Below are 20,029 nucleotides of genomic sequence, written 5' to 3'. Positions count from 1 at the left end.
AAGTTGTATGGCGCAAATATATAGATATGTGTGTAGGTGCTAAGGATTCTTTGGAAATGTTTATCAATTTGTGCAGATTAGAAGTGATTTGTATTGCTGTGTACTGTGTACAAAACTGTTGTTTATTTATATATTTTTAGCCAGATGTGCTTTTGTAGACATTTGATGTGTGACTAAGACTAAGTCAAATTTTATTTTCTAAGCCACTTGTCAGGCAGCATGTAAACGATAATAATCACTTGTTTAGGTAGAGTTGACAATGTTGACACATACTTAGTGAAATGTCAGGATGTTTGGACTGGATTAAATTGAAAAGTGAGTTACCAATAAAGTATATATTTGACTGGTGTAATACAGCATTTTTCGGCCAAGCTTATGTTTCTGATGATATAAGAGCGATAGTCAGATTTTCCAAATATTAAAGTTCTGAGTTTTTTTCGAAAATTTTAAAATTTAGCTTTGCGTCCATATAGCATCTGTATATAAACTTCACCGAAAAATTTTAGACATTGTGGAATTAAGAAGAAAAGGTAAATTATATTCATATATTTCACTTTTAATAACTACATTCTGTACTTAATAATAATATTCTCAATAAGCCTATTCGATGAAAAATATTTCGATTTTGTTGGCTAACTCAAAAAAAAAAAAAAAACGAGAAATTACTTTTCAATCTTCTGAAACAGGTCGGATAAGAAAACTGTAGCATAATTTATTTTTCGTATTAAACTGAAACAATGTGGAACTAGTTTGAAAAGGAGAACAATTAAACTTCTTAAGTAAGGCTTTATACTTTCATATAAGGACTTACATATGAGCATGATGAAGTTCTTACTAAGTTCGAACTAGTTTTGAGAGGTAATTGCATTAAAAACAAGATGGAAATCCATTTTAAACACTTTGTGTTTATTTCCTTTCATATTATATCTTTACAGTTATTCAAATGAAAACAAATCAAATTACACATTTTTATACTCTCGCAACAAAAGTTGCTAAAGTGAGTATTATAGTTTTGTTCACATAATGGTTGTTTGTAACACCCAAAACTAAACGAGTTAGATATAGGGTTATATATACCAAAGTGATCAGGGTGAAGAGTGGAGTTGAAATCCGAATGTCTGTCTGTCCGTCCGTCAGCCCGTCTGTGCAAGCTGTAACTAGAGTAAAAATTAAGATATCTTGGCACACTTATTTCTTGGCACAGTAGGAAGGTTGCTTTCGAAAACGAGCAAAATCGGACCACTGCCACGTCCACAAAATGGCGAAAACCGACACCGAAACCGAAAACACATAACGTACCATAACTAAGCCATAAATAAAGCTATTTTTTGGGGAAGTGGGCGTGGCCCCGCCCCCTACTAAGTTTTTTATACATATCTCGCAAACCAATAAAGCTATATAAACCAAACTTTCTGCAGTCGTTTTTTTAGCCACTTCCTAATGTAATCCAAAAATGGAGGAAATCGGATCATAACCACGCCCACCTCCCATACAAAAGTTAGGTTGAAAATTACTAAAAGTGGGATAACTCATTAACGAAAAACGTCAGAAACACTAAATTTCACATAAGAAATGGCAGTTTTTTTTACAAAATGGAAAATGGGCGTGGCGTCGCCCACTTATGGGTCAAAAACCATATCTCAGGAACTACTCGACCGATTTCAATGAAACTTGGTTTGTAATAGTTTCCTTACATCCCAATGATATGTTGCGAAATCGCTTCACAACCACGCCTACTTCCCATATACCAGAACTTTGAAGACAATCTGAATCGTTTACTTTACAATATATAAAGTAAGCACTAGTGAAGATATCGGAGCAGAACTTTGCACAAATACTATGTTAATAGTGTGGCAGCCCCATTCTAAAAATCGCCGAAATCGGACCATAGGTTTTTAGGGCCCCATATATCGAGCATGAGGACCTCGGTGCTTCTAACCTAATATTAGGGTTTCCAACTTCCAATGGGCTTTATACAATATATATGACGAATATGTGGGTCAAATTGTGTATTATATAATATAAATAAAGTTAAATAAATAAATTGTGAGAGTATAAAATGTTCGGTTACACCCGAACTTAGCCATTCCTTACTTGTTATATAATATATTTCAATATATACGTGTTTTGGTATGTGTATTGTCATATTAAATGGCACACTGTGAACACATAGGAAATTTTGAAAATAATCTATTCAAGCGCGACTTATACACATAAGCACATACTAATCGGATACAATGATTAAGCCACCTTAACTGCCTCGCTGACTGCCTGCTGTCGGATAAATCAACACGCGAATTTACCTGTCAGCGTTGTTGCTTCGTTATTATAGCAGAGCGTTAGCAGGCAACATTGGAAACACACAGCACGCCACTTTCAATGTTGTGCCTATTTTCTCTCATTATATAACTGTATGTATATAGAAAATTATTTCAGTACACAGCAGTAAGTTAATACCGTGACTGAAAACGCAAACGAAGTAAGTAAAACAAATAAATAAATTTATGTGGAAGTATCACTTGGTAAAAAGGAAAATACTTTTTCGTAGGCATGCTGTGGTTTTAAAACAGTATAATCAGCGATAATTTTTTCCGAAAAAAGATCTGTCTAAAATCTAATTGAATTTTTTTTTCCGACTAACCAGTTTTTTCTGACGTGTTGTTTTCAATGCGGCAATAAATTTTTCGTAGTTGGTTTTTTTGACAGCTGCTACTTAATTTATACACAGTTTGGTTATGTGCCATTTCAAAATGAACATGAACTTACTCCAAAAAAAGGTTTTTGTGGTACAGCCCTAATTGCTGCAAGAGGTGGTCGAAAATTCGCCTAATAAAAAATAATAAAAAATAATTCTTTGTAAAAAAATTAAATTATATGTATTTTATTTATTCTTGAAAGCCACATGTCTAAAACACCACACTTGAATCTAATACCAAAAACCCTGTGTGTTACTTTTACTATTTTAACTTAAGAAGATCCTTTATGAAGATATGTTGTCAACGCATAGGCACCTTTTTCCAAGGACTCGCTGGGAAATGACGCCACATTTTCATAGTATTTATTATTTTTCTTTAAAAATTTCGTTATTCATCATCATTATTTTTTAATGATAAATATAAATTTAAGTGACGTCAGAAATATACTCCTAGATATGTTGCAAAATAAATTTTTTTTCATGATATTTTTTTTTTAATTTTATGAAATATTTTATTTTTTTGCTCCTGTTTATTATATTTAACTCACCTTTTTCAGGTATGAAATTCCCAGCTGCATCATCTCGAATATCATCTAGCATTTCTTCTTGATTTTTCATTTCTATGACGTATACATTCAGCAATGTGGGGTGAATTTAAATCAGTCAAGTCATGACAGCAGCATCGTGGCGAGGCCATATATTAGTTGTCATAAACAGGCAATTTTAAGGTGAATATTGAAGTTAAGCCGCAAGTTTATACGATTTATTTACAAAGAAGGTAGCAGTTGTCCCAGTTGATGACGTCGATCAAATACCATGAAATTGAAGAAATATAAAAGGATATTTATTAGTGAATTCGTATTAAACATTTATTTAAATTCTGTAGAATAGAATGAGACACGATCTTCTTTTTTACTTTAGTTGTAAGTATCAAGCTAAAGCAATGGAAAATTTCTCAGTTTAACAAAATATTTTCTATCAATTTTTAGTACAAGTTTATTAAGAATATCATCTATATTTAGGACAAACGTGTATAGAAAAGATAGCAGAAATAAGAATTAAAAAAAAACATTGAACATACACTCGTGAACAACACCCTATAGCTATTTCAGCGGCTTTGCCATGCTTCAATGGATACATTTAGCTTACTGCCACTCATATCAGCCAGTAGCAAATGTATACTCGTAACTATAGTCACGAATGGAGGCGAAAATGCTCGCAGTGACAGGGATGCAATAAAGACGGTTGGGGTGTCGTGTGAAGCAAAACACACAAAACAAACGTGCCACTTGCTGGTTCAACCTTACAAATGGAGTCGAATGTATAAGCAAAACATTGTGCATAACACAGATGCGAATGCGGCGTGTTTTCCTCTTTTTGTGATGCTTCTAGTAAAATGGCTATTGTTGGTGTTGTTGTCGCAATTGCTAGGTAATACATTTTATTTCACGCTGCACTTTCCGCATATGAACCCATGTAAACCAACAAATATTGCACGCACTGCTATCATATATATATGTTTGCATACCCCAAGGCGCCCCAACCAACTCTCGGGTTTACTATCACTGGAAATACTGCTGTTACGCAGAAGAAGATTGTACAACGGCTAATGTTTCGAATAGTTGAGTAGAATGCAAATATATGCGTTAGCAATGAGTGCACATAGATTGCATACATAAAGGGGTAACGCCATACGAATTTCCGTCACTAAAAATCACCGACCGATATTGCTATCCTTACATTTTTCCGAAATTCCTGGATATAACCGCTACTGGACACACCTCTACCACATGCAAAAAAAAATTTCTGACTTGGTTCGATAGCAGATTGTAGTTGCATTCGCGCTGCACGCAAACTCTTGCGTGAAATATGACTGTTAGTTTTCATTTTGGCAGCTAAGCAGCTGTGCCATTTTGTAGAAATTATGTACACATGAGCTGCTCCAAAATATGCGCTGCCTCATTAGTCTTCAAATTGAAGTGCTTACAAATAAAATATGAATTTAAGTAAGATATTCAACGAGGCTGATATTTGCAGATATTAATTTTAACAATCTTCCATATATAAGCAACTATATAGTAGTATTACTTTTCATGAGTAAATCTAGCTAAACTTAATTTATTACTATAATTGCTATGTAAAAATTGTACAATAAAATATTTGAAAAAGTCTTTCACTTCTCAAAGAAATAAATCTAATAAATTTTTGTCGGAAATAGTTTTCGCGTTTTTGGAGGTCTCAGGAACAAAATTGCTCTGAACAAAATTGTATCATTAATATTACTCTGTGGTAGATGTCCCTGCTGGAAATAATAGCTGTGGATATAGAGAAAATACAATCAGCTGATGAAACGTACCAGCTTCTTATGAAAAGCAAAAACAACAAGTAAGGAAGGGCTAAGTTCGGATGCAATCGAACATTTTATACTCTCGCAATTTATTGAAGACATTTTATTTACATAACACACAAATTTACATAAATTCGGCATACAGCTCAATAGAATAACGAAAATCGTCATATATAGTATATGAGGGCTGAGATAATTCCTGAACCGATTTCATTCATTTTCACCAGCAAGCTACACTATATCCAAGACTACACGCTCACTTAATTTTGCGAAGATATCTCACATATTAACCAATACATATATGCGGAATAAAGCCCACCGTATTTTTGAAAAACCTATAATCAGGTATATGGGATCTAGGAGATGTTATGACCCGATTTTAATAATTTTTGGAACAGAACAATATTAGAAGAAAACAATTTCCTCTGAACTACATTAAATTATCTAAGAGATTTACCTATATTTTCAGTTAAAATTAATCCTTAGGCGCTGAGTTCAACATATTCGATATCCGGGGCTTTGAAAAGTTGTAGTCCGATTTCGACAACTTTTTCACAAGTGATGCCACAGATCATATATAGTATTTGTGTACAATTCTTTGGTTTCTTATGTATATATTATAAAGTGAAGGAATCAGATGGAATTCAAAATTGAGTCATATGGTAAGTAGGCGTGATTGTGAGTCGATTTCCATTTTCCACACGTGTCATCAGGGTGTCAAGAAAATTTTATTACATATTGAATTTCATTCGAATCGACCGAGTAGTTCCTGAGATATGGTTTTTGACCTATAAGTCGGCGATGCCACGCCCATTTTCCATTTTGTAAAAAATCTGAGTGCAGCATACTTCTGCTATTTCTTCTGTACAATTTAGTGTTTCTAACGTTTTTCGTTAGTAAGTTAACGCACTTTTAGTAATTCAACTATTTTCGTGGTGTGTGGTGGGGTACGACTGCAGAAAGTTTGGTTTATATAGCTTCATTGGTTTACGAGATATATACAAATATCCGATTTGGGGGCGGGGCAACGCCCACTTTTTCAACAAAATTACCTCCAAATATGCCCCTTCCTAGTGCGATCTTTATTCCATATTTTACTGTTATAAGTTTATTTATAGCTTAGTTATGCCACTTTATGTGTTTTTGGTTTTCGCCATTTTGTGGGTGTGGCAATGGTCCGATTTTGCGAACATTTCGAAAACCCACTAACGTTCCAAGGAACATGTGTTCCAAGTTTCATTAATTTTTACTCAAGTTATCGCTTGCACGGACAGACAGACGGACGGACAGACATCCGGAACTCCATTCGTCATCCTGATCATCTATATATATATAACCCCATATCTAACTCTTTTATTTCTTGGTGAAAAAAAACTATAATACTCTCTTAGCAACTTTTGTTGCGAGAGTATAAAAATATATAACAGCTGATCGGTTATCGAGTAGCCGGCAGTATAAAGGACAAAAACTGGTTTCCCAATCAAAATTTTAATTTATCAATTAATTTGGCTGTGTGAAAATTCTATTAGCTAAGTCAATAGCCGAATGTTCTAAATAAATAATCTATTGGAATATCTATTTTTGTACTGTACCACTAGAATATAATGTCGATAATATAGTTAAAAAAAATTCACCAATAGGAATACATCTATTACCAATATACCAGTGTTTATAAATGAAAAAATACTGCAATTAATTAATACTATAGTGTAAATTAAATAAAGTCGAAATAATAAGTTTAGATTGATAAATTAAGTTTTTGGAAATATGTACTAATATAATAAGGCGAGACCTACACATTGCACATTTCAGAGCTAAAATAGTTGAAAACAAGTAAGGAAGGGCTATTATATAATACACAATTTGACCCACATATTCGTCATATATATTGTATAAAGTCCATTGAAAGTTGGAAACCCTAATGTTAGGTTAGAAGCACCGAGTCCTCATGTTCGATATAGGGGGCCTTGACCACACTATTAACATAGTATTTGTGCATAGTTCTGCACCGATATCTTCACTAGTACTTACTTTATATATTGTAAAGTAAACGATTCAGATCGTCTTCAAAGTTCTGGTATATAGGAAGTAGGCGTGGTTGTGAAGCGATTTGGCATATTTTCACAACATATCATTGGGATGAAAGGAAACTATTACAAACCAAGATTCATTGAAATCGGTTGAGTAGTTCCTGAGATATGGTTTTTGACCCATAAGTGGGCGACGCCACGCCCATTTTCCATTTTGTAAAAAAATCTGAGTGCAGCTTCCTTCTGCCATTTCTTATGTGAAATTTAGTGTTTCTGACGTTTTTCGTTAGTGAGTTAACCCACTTTTAGTAATTTTCAACCTAACTTTTGTATGGGAGGTGGGCGTGGTTATGATCCGACTTCTTTCATTTTTAGACTGTATTAGGAAGTGGCTAAAAAAAAGACTGCATAAAGTTTGGTTTATATAGCTCTATTGGTTTGCGAGATATGTACAAAAAACTTAGTAGGGGGCGGGGCCACGCCCACTTCCCCAAAAAAATTGCATTCAAATATGCCCGTTCATAGTGCGATCCTTCATACCAAATTTTATTTCCATAGCTTTATTTATGGCTTAGTTATGGCACTTTATGTGTTTTCGGTTTTCGCCATTTTGTGGGCGTGGCAGTGGTCCGATTTTGCTCATTTTCGAAAGCAACCTTCCTATGGTGCCAAGAAATCAAGATAACTTAATTTTTACTCAAGTTACAGCTTGCACAGACGGACGGACGGACAGACAGACATTCGGATTTGAACTCCACTCTTCACCCTGATCACATTGGTATATATAACCCTATATCTAACTCGTTTAGTTTTGGGTGTTACAAACAACCGTTATGTGAACAAAACTTTAATACTCTCTTTAGCAACATTTGTTGCGAGAGTATAAAAATTAGCTTGTATATATTTAGGATATTTTCAGGAAAAAATAGCCATGGGCACTAAAGTCCTCATTCGATATCTGGGGTCTTGAAACGTTAGATACTGATTTCAGTGTTACAAACAACCGCTAGGTGGACACAACTATTATATTATGTGCAACTTGCTGCTAGAGTATACAAATGATGCAAAGGAAATCAATAATCGTGATTCGGCGAAACCGAGAATGGATACAATTATATTTGGTAGCATAAATTCAATAAATTCATAAATTAAATGTATTCTAAGGTAAAAGAAATAAGATGGGAGAAAACCTATTAATATTTGATGAAAAATGTGCCCTTTGCATTTCAATGAGATATCTTGGATATTACCGTCATAGGTACTGAGATCCTCATATTCGGTACCTGCAAAGTTATAGACCGATTAATGTCAATGCTATATACGGGTATAGTTTATACGTATATAGTTTATAAAATTTTGTTCCGATATCTCCATTTACATTATCTAAGGTGAAAGAATCAGTTCGATTATAAAATTGTTATATGGGAAGTGGGCGTAGTTGTAATACGATTTGGCCAATTTTCAAGCTGTACCATCAGGATGCCAAAACATTGTTACAAACTGAATTTTGTTAAAATTGGTCGAGTAGTTTCGGAGATATGGTTTTTGACACATAAGGGGGCGAAGCCACGCCCATTTAAAAAATTTTATACCAATTTGAGTGTAGCCCTTCTAAGCCATCTTTACCATGAAATCTAACATTTGTGGTGTTTTTCCTTACTGAATTAAAGCTGTTTTAGTAGTTTACAATATAACCTTTGTATGGGAGGTTGGCGTGGTTATGGTCCGATTCCAGAAAGTTTGGTTGATATAGCTCAAGCAGTTTACGAGATATGTACAAAAAACTTAGTAGGGGGCGGGGCCACGCCCACTTATCCAAAAAAGTACATCCAAATATGCCCCTTCATAGTGCGATCCTTTGTACCAAATTTTGTTTTCATAGCTTTATTTATGGCTTAGTTATGGCACTTTATGTGTTTTCGGTTTTCACCATTTTGTGGGCGTGGCAGTGGTCCGATTTAACTCATTTTCGAAAGCAACCTTCCTTTGGTGCCAAGGAACACGTGTTACAAGGAACTCAAGTTACAGCTTGCACAGACGGACGGACGGACAGACAGACATTCAGATTTGAACTCCACTCGTCACCCTGATCACTTTGGTATATATGACTCTATATCTAACTCGTTTAGTTTTAGGTGTTACAAACAACCGTTATGTGAACAAAACTATATTACTCTCTTTGCAACATGTTGCGAGAGTATAATTACTATCGAACAATAAATAATATAAATACAATAATCTCATAGATAAAGCTACTAAAATTTCGCTGTCCTTTCATGTAATAAAATAAATTTTCATTTCAATAAGTACTTATCGACAACAACACCGAAACCACATCCCCAGTGAACAAAACAACAATTATTCACTAAAATATATGTATTTCAATCGCAATAACTAATGTTTTGAAAAATTAACTGTAGGGAGTGGGCTAAATACACAAGTCAACATATAAGTCCTGATATGCAGTTAAGTGAAGTTCAAACATGTTAATGGTGTTGGTAATTGGCTAATCGCCTAAAAGCATGCTATATTTCTATTAGTATAATTACAGCTTTTGGCATATCAAGAGGACAAAAGTGAAACAACAACAACTGCAATAGTCTGATTTAAATTCTACAAGAGTATTTTTGTATACTCTCGCAACATGTTGTACAGATTATTATAGTTTTAACGGTTGCTTGTATCATCCAGAAATAGAAGATATGGGGTTATTTATATATAAATTACGAGTGAATTCGAAATCCGGTTGTCTCTCCGTCCGTCTGCCTGTCCGTCTGTCCGTTCAAACATTACCTTTAATAAAAATTGAGATATCTTAATGGAACTTGGTACACTTATTCCGGCATCAAATCGTTTATAACGGGCGGTAATGTGTTAATACTGAATAATATGTGGTTTTGAGAAAATATTAAAACGATTTATAATGAGCATACAAATTTTAAGTTATACTAAAACGAAGAATAAATACAAAATATCAGGTGTGTGAACTCTAACCTATATAAAAAAAACGACACTTTCGTGTATCAAAACAAATGTGTCAAATAAGTGTTAATAATGCTGAAAAAGCGCCATAGAAATATTAAAGGTGGAACTAACAAATCGTTGGTAGAAAATAAAAACAACGAATAAACGAAAATAAACAATAATAAATAGCAGATGCCACAATGACAGCAGTAGCTGTTGCAGCGCATGAAAAAGCGAAAAGCACATACAATTTGATATTGATATGTAGTGCTACTGCTATCAACCAAAAATGTAAAAAGCCAAAAACCAAAGCGAATAATTCTCCTCTACAACAACAGCAACAATACAACCACATACTTGAACAGCTGCCACAAAGCTAGAAGTTCAATTTAAAGCAGATGTATTTATTGTATCATATTTCGTTGTAGCTACCTAAAAGTATGCTACACTTTTGGAAAGTGAAATGTATCGAATAGCAGTTGGGAGAAGAAGCAGAAACAGAAACAGAAACAAATTTATAACAGAAACAACTGCAGGAAAACAGGAAGAACGAAACAGCATAATAAAGAATATTACAGACAAACACGTGCATGCTTACGAGTATACTGTTATGATTGTAAGAACTGAATGAAAAAAGGCCAATAAGTACTTATTATTGTCGTAAACTGTGAGGAAAAACTGTTTTGCAGACGCAAAAGTTACGCAGAAACCAACGAAGCATGACAAATGCGTAGAGACAGAAGAAGAAGAAGAAGAGGAAGCTACTGAGAAGCAGCAGCTACAATAAAAGTAAGACTTCTCGGTTTCTTATTTCAATTCAGCAGTTTGTCTATTTTTTACTTTCCAATGAAACCGAAATAATGCCAAATTCTCCAAATATTTGTGTGTGCTAAATGAAAACAGGAAATTCAACCGCATTTGCACAACCACAAGAGAAATCATTGAATAGCAGGCCGGCAGCAATGCCAATCAGTAGACTGCATTGATGATAATTTCGTGAATTTTGTTGTAGAGTAAATATCTATATATAAATGTAGAGTAAATCTCATCATGACGACTCTGCCGTAGCGCAGCTGATTGATGATTAATTTGTGCTTTTGTTATTTTCTGCAGTAGACTTTGAGATTCCCACATTGCCTGCTACAATGTTTTTTGTATATACATCATTAGTGGAGTGGCGCATTGCAGATTGAGAAATATGAATGAATGACTTTTTCAAAAACACAGACTTCTTATTTATTATTTTTCTTGAAATTATAATAACAATACAACATTGAAAATAAATAAATATTAAATATGGCAAAATGTAAAAAATTGTAGTTAAAATTGACAGGCACGGGAAGGAGACAACAATTCTACCAGAAAAATAAGTAAATTTTCTTATGGCAACGAGAAGGGGAGAAACGGTACATCAGCTTTCACTAATAACATTAAATAATGCAAGAGCAGCTCGAATTATTGGTCGTTATAAACATGCACACTTTTGTATGCGAACTTTTAAGTCAGCTATCGTATTTGGATAGCAGAGACTTGCTTTATTTGTATATAAGTAAAATATATCTGTAGAATCCCAATCCAATTCCTCATACTTTGTCGGCTTCTGCATATTTGTAGACATAACTACCTGAAGCACGTTGCTTATATGTTGTCAACGTGATATTCTCGCAATCCCCTCACAAAGCTTTCTGGCTTTTTTTCTGTTTTTTCTGCATAAATTTTTTATACAGAAAAAGTGGAATCGTGTTGATTTATTACTTAATCGCGGACCACCTTGCACCTGTCTTCTCCTCTTATTTATTGAGCTTTATTTATTTTTATTTTACAAATCTGCTATGCTCTGTTCTGCAAATTTTGTTAGTTTTAATATTGCTTTATTTGTGCTGGCAAAGGTGCATGCTTTAAATTGTGTAAACAAGCGAGAGCAGAAATTTTAAATTGTGTCAACAGAAGTGAAAAAATCACATTTATCATCATATATAAATAAAAAAACAAATACAAATTTTTCGAAGAAATTTAAATTGTATTATTCATGCTTTGTTTACAACTGTCAAATATTTTATTTTGTAATTGGTTCTTTTCCTGTTGAAGAAATTTGAATACTTAATTGCGTATTCCACCTTTTGAATACGATACGAATGGATGAGGATATGCTGTCATATATATCACCAATAGTGTTTCCAATTTATTACAAATCTAAACTTGGAATGCAATTACTAATTGGGAAAATAATATGGATGTTCATGATAGTTAACTCGACTAATTATTTATTTATTTCGCTTTTAGTATCTTTCGTATACTTTCTACAGGTTTTCATGAGAAGTTTTAAATTCAAAAACCACCACACTTAATTCACACAATTTACTTCATTTTATTTTGTTAAGAAAAACTCAGTCTTCCAGTGGGACCAATTTAATGAACTGTAAGCTTCAATTTCCAGTATTGTTTACTAAAACAAGCAATGAGCAGCAAAATAAAATATAAGAGGTGGAACACAAGAAAGAGAGAGGCAATACAATAGCAAAACAGTAACAAGTAAGAGAAATGACTTTACTTGGTTGAACTGCTATAAAAGCAATCGTTAATACCGAAGAAGATTCAAAATTGACGTTTAAAATAAACCAAAGCGTTGGTATGGCAATGGAAACTGCAATTTATAGATGAATTTGGTGGTTAATTGTAAAGAAAAGTAAAGACCGCACCTAAGCCGGCATTATAAAATATTTAATCGAAGCAACTAGGTTGGCTTCCATTATATGTGCTCATATCTATGTCTGCGTCTCACTCGTAATTGCATTTAATATGATATACTGATAAACCATTTAGAGATATGAAATAAAGCATCTCATAAATTAAATGGTACTTTCTACTTTTTTTCGCTGCTGAGTAAAGTTTGAACTTTTTAAGTTGCACTGCAATGCTTTTGCCATGGCTGGCCTTCGCGCTTGAGTTTGACTCACGGTAGAGACTTTATTTCAGCCAATGCATTTTTATTTTTATCTGCGTGTCGCCAACTGATCGATAGTCATGGCTACTTAGAAGTTTGAAGCCTTTTCTTTTATCAGAGTGGAATGGTTAGAATGCATGAAAATTCTGTCAAATAAGTACCCGGAAATTCTCAATTTAAAATTTCCCGCTGTGAATATTTCAAAATTTTTGTTCTCAGGTTGGTACAACTGTCAGCCACTATTCTGTCAATTTTTATTGGTATGTGTCATTTAGTTTGTTTGCGGCGTCAATAAGAACAAGTCAACCTTTTGTGTGCGTTGCGATTTTTACTATGGATAAAAATATTGAACAAAGAGTTTGTGTGAAATTATGTGTTTTAAACGGGATTTCTTGTGACAAAACGTTGGAAATGTTGAAAAAAACATTTGGTGATTCAACCATGTCGAAAACTCAAGTATACGATAGGTATAAATTGTTCAAAGAGCGGCGAGAAGAAGCGAACGATTTGCCACGTTCAGGACGGCCTTCGACTGCTTCAGCTGAAGAAAACGTCGACATAATAAAGGAAATGGTGCTCAAAAATCGTCATTATAGTTTGCGAGAGATAGCCCAAATAATGGACTGTCTCATGAGACCGTTCGTCATATGTTGATGCCTTGGGTATGCGGAAAGACGGTGCCAAAAGATCTGAATTTTCTTCAAAAAGTGAATCACACAAGGCGATCATTGTGAACGAGTTTTTGAACAAAAATTCAACATATATCATTGAACAACCACCGTACTCTCCAGATATGACCCCGTGTGACTTTTTCCTGTTTCCAAATCTCAAATTACCACTTCGTGGGACCCGTTTTGAGAGCATTGAAGACATCAAAACCAATTCGTAACGAGAATAAGTAAATTCAATCCGAAATATAGCTTTAAAAAGTATTTCGATGAATGGATTGTTCGTTGGAAGAAGTGTATTGCCTCAGGAGGGGCCTATTTTGAAGGGGATATAATAAATTTAGATGATTGATAAGTTGTTTGTGTTTTATTTCAAATTTCCGGGTACTTATTTGATAGAATGTACATATATCGAAGTTTATATCAGGAAAAATGTATAAGTAAACACCGTAGATATAAAAATGTCAAATATTGAAGAAAAACTTCCGATATTTTCATATTTTACATAAACTCGTAGCAAACTCTTTAAAGAATGTTTTCGTCGATATAACTAAATATTCAGAGTTGCTATTCTCAAAGTTATTCAATCGTTATCTAGTGACCTAAAATGGCCCTGAAAAGTATACGATCTCGTTTTTTGTAAATATAAATCATTGAATACATTAACACCATTGTTGAGCAACCAGCCGACTAGCCATTTTGATAGGACATTGAAATAGGTTGCAGGCATTTTTCAAACCAAAATTTTACTAAATTTAAATTTTATTCAGCAGATTTTAGCACTACTTTTTTATAGCACTTTTTTGTTCTTTTATGATTCACATTTCGCTGCAACCTTTTATGCAGCTATAACACACGCACATATATATGACGATGTGCTTGCCATCGTTTCCACGTGCCGCAGCGGAATTTGTAATTGTTACAATTTCATGGTTCACTCTTTTGCTTTATTCGGCTATACGCCCACGCGTTTAAGTTGATTAATTGTAATTAGTTTGCTGTCGCCTGTGGAGATAGCAAAAATTGGCGGACAAGTGAACAAAATCATGCACATTCGAAAAATTTGCATGGAAATTTTAATTCCGAGAAAAATGTCGGAAAATGTGTTGCCATAACAATGCTTTCGCTTGTAATTTTTGATGAAGCTTGTGTTCGATTTAGAGCGAATAAAATTGAACAAAATAAAAACTATTCGTGAAAATTTAAAAAAAATGTAAGTAATGTTTTCAAACAATTCATCCTGCAGTTATTTTGAAATTCCCCAAAAACAGGCGTCATTCCGCCGTTACCGAATATTAGTGAATTCTCTACTCGCTCCTCTCTCAGCTCATGAAAAATATATCAAAAAGGGGCTAAATTCAGATACCATTAATCTGTGGCAAAACCGCTTAACCGAAGCAATAACAACCATCTAGTAGCCAACAAAAAGTGAGCAACGAATAAACAACCGCAAAAACCACACCAAAAATGGCAAAATGCGGGCGCTTATGTGATACCAAATATCTGACAAAAGCGCAAATATCCGCCTCAAATAATCTCACTTGCTTCCGCACAGCTAAACATGTTAATTTGCGCTTTAGCTCATATGCCATGCAAATAGTGTTCATGTCAAATTTATAATACTACTTTTGGGCATGTTAACTCACCAAAATGATGGGCAATATGATCGCGCTCCTCCGATTCCTCTAGCATACCAGTGGCGCCACCACCATCATGACCAAAGCCATGCGTTTCCATATTTTCCACACTACTACTGCTTCCGTCGCCGGCTCTGCGACCTTCGTCGTAGTGATCGGGGCCGCGCATTTCGATGGTGAACGTGTGTCCGGTGGCAACACCAGCTGTTGCGGTCATGTGCGCGCAGTAGGCAAATGGCAGAGGACCAACACCACTTCCACCGCCATCGCTAGGCCACGAACAGAAGCTGTTAATCCAAATTGCCGCAATTAGCAATGAAATTTCCGGTATTTTACTCTTCCGTTTCATTCGCATTCTGTGCGTTGGTGGCGCTATCCTGTTGGCAGTGGTTATCGCTGTTGTTGTTCTCGTTCTTTTGGCGATTCTCACTGTCGTTCCGCTCGCTTTGGTGCACATTGTTCGCATTCTGCGCTGCGTCGCGGTCAATTTTATGTGGGTCATTCCGATTTTTGTTACGTTGCACGGCTCTTAATGCGCCTAAAATTATGCGTTGTTCCGCGCGTATTTTATAATGTTTGGCATAATTTGCGCGTTAGCGCTATTAGTGGCACAACCATTGCAATTATTGGTATGTATATATAGTATATTCAGTCGTTCTATATATTGGCTTGTAATATATTAAAATTGCTTCTTAATGGGGAATTAGCTTCTGTATTTATGGAAACATATATGAACTATTTAATTTTCATTTCACAGCACCTTGCAATATTTATTATTTTAATAATGGAAAAAAAAATTATATGTAACTGTGGGCTTATGATTTACACTCTTTCTATGGTAAACATTTTATTATTTGTTGTTTTTTTTCATCATATTTCGATTGCTATAGAAATTCGATTTCATTTTCACTCTCGAAGTATATTCATTTAACTATCTCTCACGATTTCTCGGAATCTGAAAGTAAATAAAAACTGTTAGTTAGAATAATTAAATTGAAAAATGTTGGTTTTATATAAATTTGTATACTCAACTATCGGTTATGGCATAATATTCTATTTTGTTATTAGTTTTTAGTTTAATTTTATAATTTATAAATGAAATACTCCTTTGTATAAGGACTAATATCTCAATTTTCTTAATCAAACTTTTCGTAATCACAGATTTCAAAGGCAATATATATATCAGATTTAGCAAACAATGTAAAGTGACTCACGAAATTGATCACGGTATCAATAGGTACACAATCTATGATAAAAAGCACATGTTTCGATGTTTCTTCAATATTTTTTCTTTTTACATAATTCGCCTAATCGGCTGATTTCGCCTGCGAACGATTTTTTAATTTACCTCTCATGTGCTGGATAGGGTTTTAAGTACGAAGATTTAGAGTTTCTCTTTCTGTGTATTTTGAATCATTGTACTGTTGGAAGGCGATATCTGACCCGTTTTCAGCTAAGTCATTGTGCCAAACAATTGACTGTTCAGTATCTCAGACTATGTCGTCATTCGTTGGTCAATTCTACCAACATATTGCTCATATAGGCTTATAGGCTTATGCGTGGTGTGCCTCTAATTTCACACCCTCGCCTCTCAGGGTTTATTCCCGCCCGTCCAATCCCTAACGATATTGGTAACGGTACCTTAAACACCAACCAATAAAAGTATTGTAGTTGAATTTTTATTTGATTGGGTATGTAAGACGGAATCAAAGAAGAAATGGCTATTCAACGGAAGCGTGATCAATTTCGTGAGTTACTGCATATTTCTTAAGTAATACAACAATGTAATATAATTTTATTTAATATTCAATTTGTTGCATAAAGCTTCCATAGATGGTTGATCGAATTGACTCTGATATACAGTGAACAAATATATAAACATTCGCTACTTTAAAGTGATATATGGAATTTTTAGCCACTTTTTTATGGTAAACACCTCTCCTTAAAGTCTAATTTTAATTTTTTATTTTTCCTTCGTCCAAATTTTAGTTTATAGTTTTAAGTGAACAAATATATTTTTATGTTCAGAAAAAGGCTGCAGAATACCACAATAAACTGTATTAATAATCGAGTTGTTGAATATGTGGTAACTGACAATAGAAAATGAATACATCAAAGCAAAAAATAAATATAAATAGTTTTGATAATAAAAGTGTGGAAAACAAGTTTAAGTTTGGAAAATTATTTTTATTAAATTTTGGAATGGGGTGGTTGCTATTTCTATTTCAGCATCAAAATGAAACCAAAACAACAAAACAGGCAGTTGTAGAGTGCCTGTTATTTCGGAAAAAATTATTTTCACAACCCTTATATATAAACCTTTTATTTTTAATATAATCTTTTATATATAAAATATTTGTCTGAAAAATCTCATAAAGTTTAAGAAATGTAGTATAAAGCGTAGCAATTTTATATGTAACTTGCAGTAACTATGCACTTTACTAGTTTCTTAAGCTGCATATAAAATTAACTTCGGTAAGTAGCATAGCTGGCTAATGAAGTTGCAAGATAAACTATTATTCTTTCGCAGGATAAAGAATTACGAGCTAATAAGATTATAAGCATATATTCCCGCTTGGGTGTAGCTATTTTGTAGCAGCTTATCTTTTAAGCTCAATGCAACGCTATGAGAAACAATAAAGTGAAATATTTAGTTAATTAGAGCAACAATTGTGCAAAGTTAAGTAGTTGGCAAGTAGAAGTAAAGGAAATATGTTCATATAAATTTTAGTAACTCGCTAAAAGACGGCATTTAAGTTGATGAAGCTGCTTAGCGGGAACGAAAGTGGCTACTTATGTTCTAAACATTTTAACAGCTTTGCTGTTTTTCTAGTTTGCTTCCACTGCGCGTGAAAAACTTTTCAAACTGTTAATTTCAAGCCTGAAAGCGTAGCCAAAGTTAGCCAGCACTGTGATAGGCGGCATCGCGGTAGAAATGTCAGAAGGGGATTCGACGCATTAGGCTCTCTTAGTTAGAGACTTTACTTTTGCCTCTTTCACTTCCAATTAGCTACGCTTCACACTATTGAACGAGTCAGAAAGTGTATTAACTGGTTCGCTGATATTCAGATTTTTTTGCTTAATTGGTTTAGGTTTATGTCGAGATTGTGGAAAGAAAGTTTTATAGATTTATATTTTAGAAACTATTGAATTATGGAATTAGAGGAATCTTGGAGTTGACTATACAGCCTCTGTTTTCATTTTGAGTAAAGGAGTTTTTGGCTAACAAATTAGATAATATGATTGAGAGGTTTTACATATGGTGTATTTGCCAATTTCTTCTATCAAAGAATATTTATGAAATTATGAATACCGAATTAAGTTATATATTTCTTTTATTTGAATAGCGCACAGTATTATCGAAGAACAGAAATAAAAGTTTACAAATATTAGTTCCAGGTTTGAGCAGACATAAGTGATTCTTCTAATACTCGCAAACATTTTTCGAGCTCCCATAAGGAGATCTTCTGTTATATGACATTGTTGGCTGTTAGAATAATAATCGCTATTAAGATTAATTATGATTAATACGCTCAGAGCAATTACGACTGTAGATCTTCCTCAGCGCAACTTTTGAATATTTTGCCTATAGATTCCATATTACGAGTATAGTAACATCAAATTGGTTGCAATGTTATTGTTTGTCCACCTGTGCTTCAGTAAATAATCTTCCTACGCTGCTTCGTATACTTTTATCAAGCAATAACTCTATTCTTGTTTTTGCATTTTTTTTTACTGTTTCCACGACTTATGTGATTTGTTTCACTTTTGCTTGCCCGTCAATCGGTCGAGTAAACGAGAAAACAATGCAGCGAGTTGACAATATCAACAATATCAACTGGCACGCGAGGTAAATGAATGCAAGGAGCTGTCACTTATATCCTCAGGACTACACTATATTACAAAATTCACCATACTTACTCTCTCCGAGTACAAGCCACTTTCTTGAACGTTTTCATACTTTGCATGGTGTGAAACCATAGAAATGAAAACAAAAGTAAATAAATCATTCAACCTTCCAATGCAAATCCTTTTCAAATTGAGAAAGAGAGAGAAACGCGAATTTTTTGACACAGCAATCATTTATCACTATTAAAACACACAAACGTACATTAAAAATGAACAACAGTGTTTACCTGTCAATGCGGCTAATTTCCAACTAAATGATAAATAAATATAGCAGACAGTCAAATGAACGAAAGAAACAGTTTATTGTTATTTTCTGAATAGGAGTGTGCGAGTTGATTTTGTCACGCTACTATTATTAGAAGCACCTTGATTTACACGCAGATCAATATTTTTACGATTACTTTATTTATATAGTGTTGGCGATATTTTGACAGTTTTTGCGCCCCATTTATATCTTTCTTGATTATATGACATTAAATGCATAGACCGCACGCTATTTCTGCAGCTATTGTTTTATGCTAATTTGTTTACTCGTTTGACTTTTACGTTATGGGGGTAATACGGTATGACAAATGATGGCGCTGAAAATGTGTTAGGTAATTTATCATATCACCACCTCGGAGATAACAAAGTTCATTAGGTTGGATAAAAAAAACAAAACTTATGGTTATGTGATAGCGTGAATATTCTAACATTAAGAAGGACATAAATATTCGGTTTTTTATCAGCTCAAGGAGTGGCTATAAGAAAATACTGCCATAATAAGGTTATTGTTTTCTGCATTTGTATTTGTTTATACTTAATATCTTTCAACGCTTACCAACAATACTCATGT

The 20,029-nt window shown here is 33.9% G+C and overlaps 1 protein-coding gene across 1 annotated transcript in view; it reads right to left on the bottom strand.

Annotated features, from left to right (window-relative positions):
- LOC105219292 (hemicentin-1) overlaps positions 1-16,236 on the bottom strand; it is a 59,270-nt gene extending 43,034 nt beyond the window's left edge. Inside the window, exons 1-2 of the mRNA XM_054227668.1 lie at positions 15,295-16,236; positions 3,244-3,315 (exon numbers count right to left, since the gene is read on the bottom strand). Of these exons, the coding sequence (XP_054083643.1) occupies positions 3,244-3,315; positions 15,295-15,787 (565 nt within the window). The 5' untranslated portion in view covers positions 15,788-16,236. The remainder of the gene's footprint in view (positions 1-3,243; positions 3,316-15,294) is intronic.
- Positions 16,237-20,029: the final 3,793 nt, after the last annotated feature.

The sequence above is a fragment of the Zeugodacus cucurbitae genome, chromosome 3 (assembly GCF_028554725.1).
Source record: "Zeugodacus cucurbitae isolate PBARC_wt_2022May chromosome 3, idZeuCucr1.2, whole genome shotgun sequence".
NCBI lineage: Eukaryota > Metazoa > Arthropoda > Insecta > Diptera > Tephritidae > Zeugodacus > Zeugodacus cucurbitae.
The sequence above is the reverse complement of the archived record's forward strand: the minus strand, read 5'-3'. Positions and strand labels throughout refer to the sequence as shown.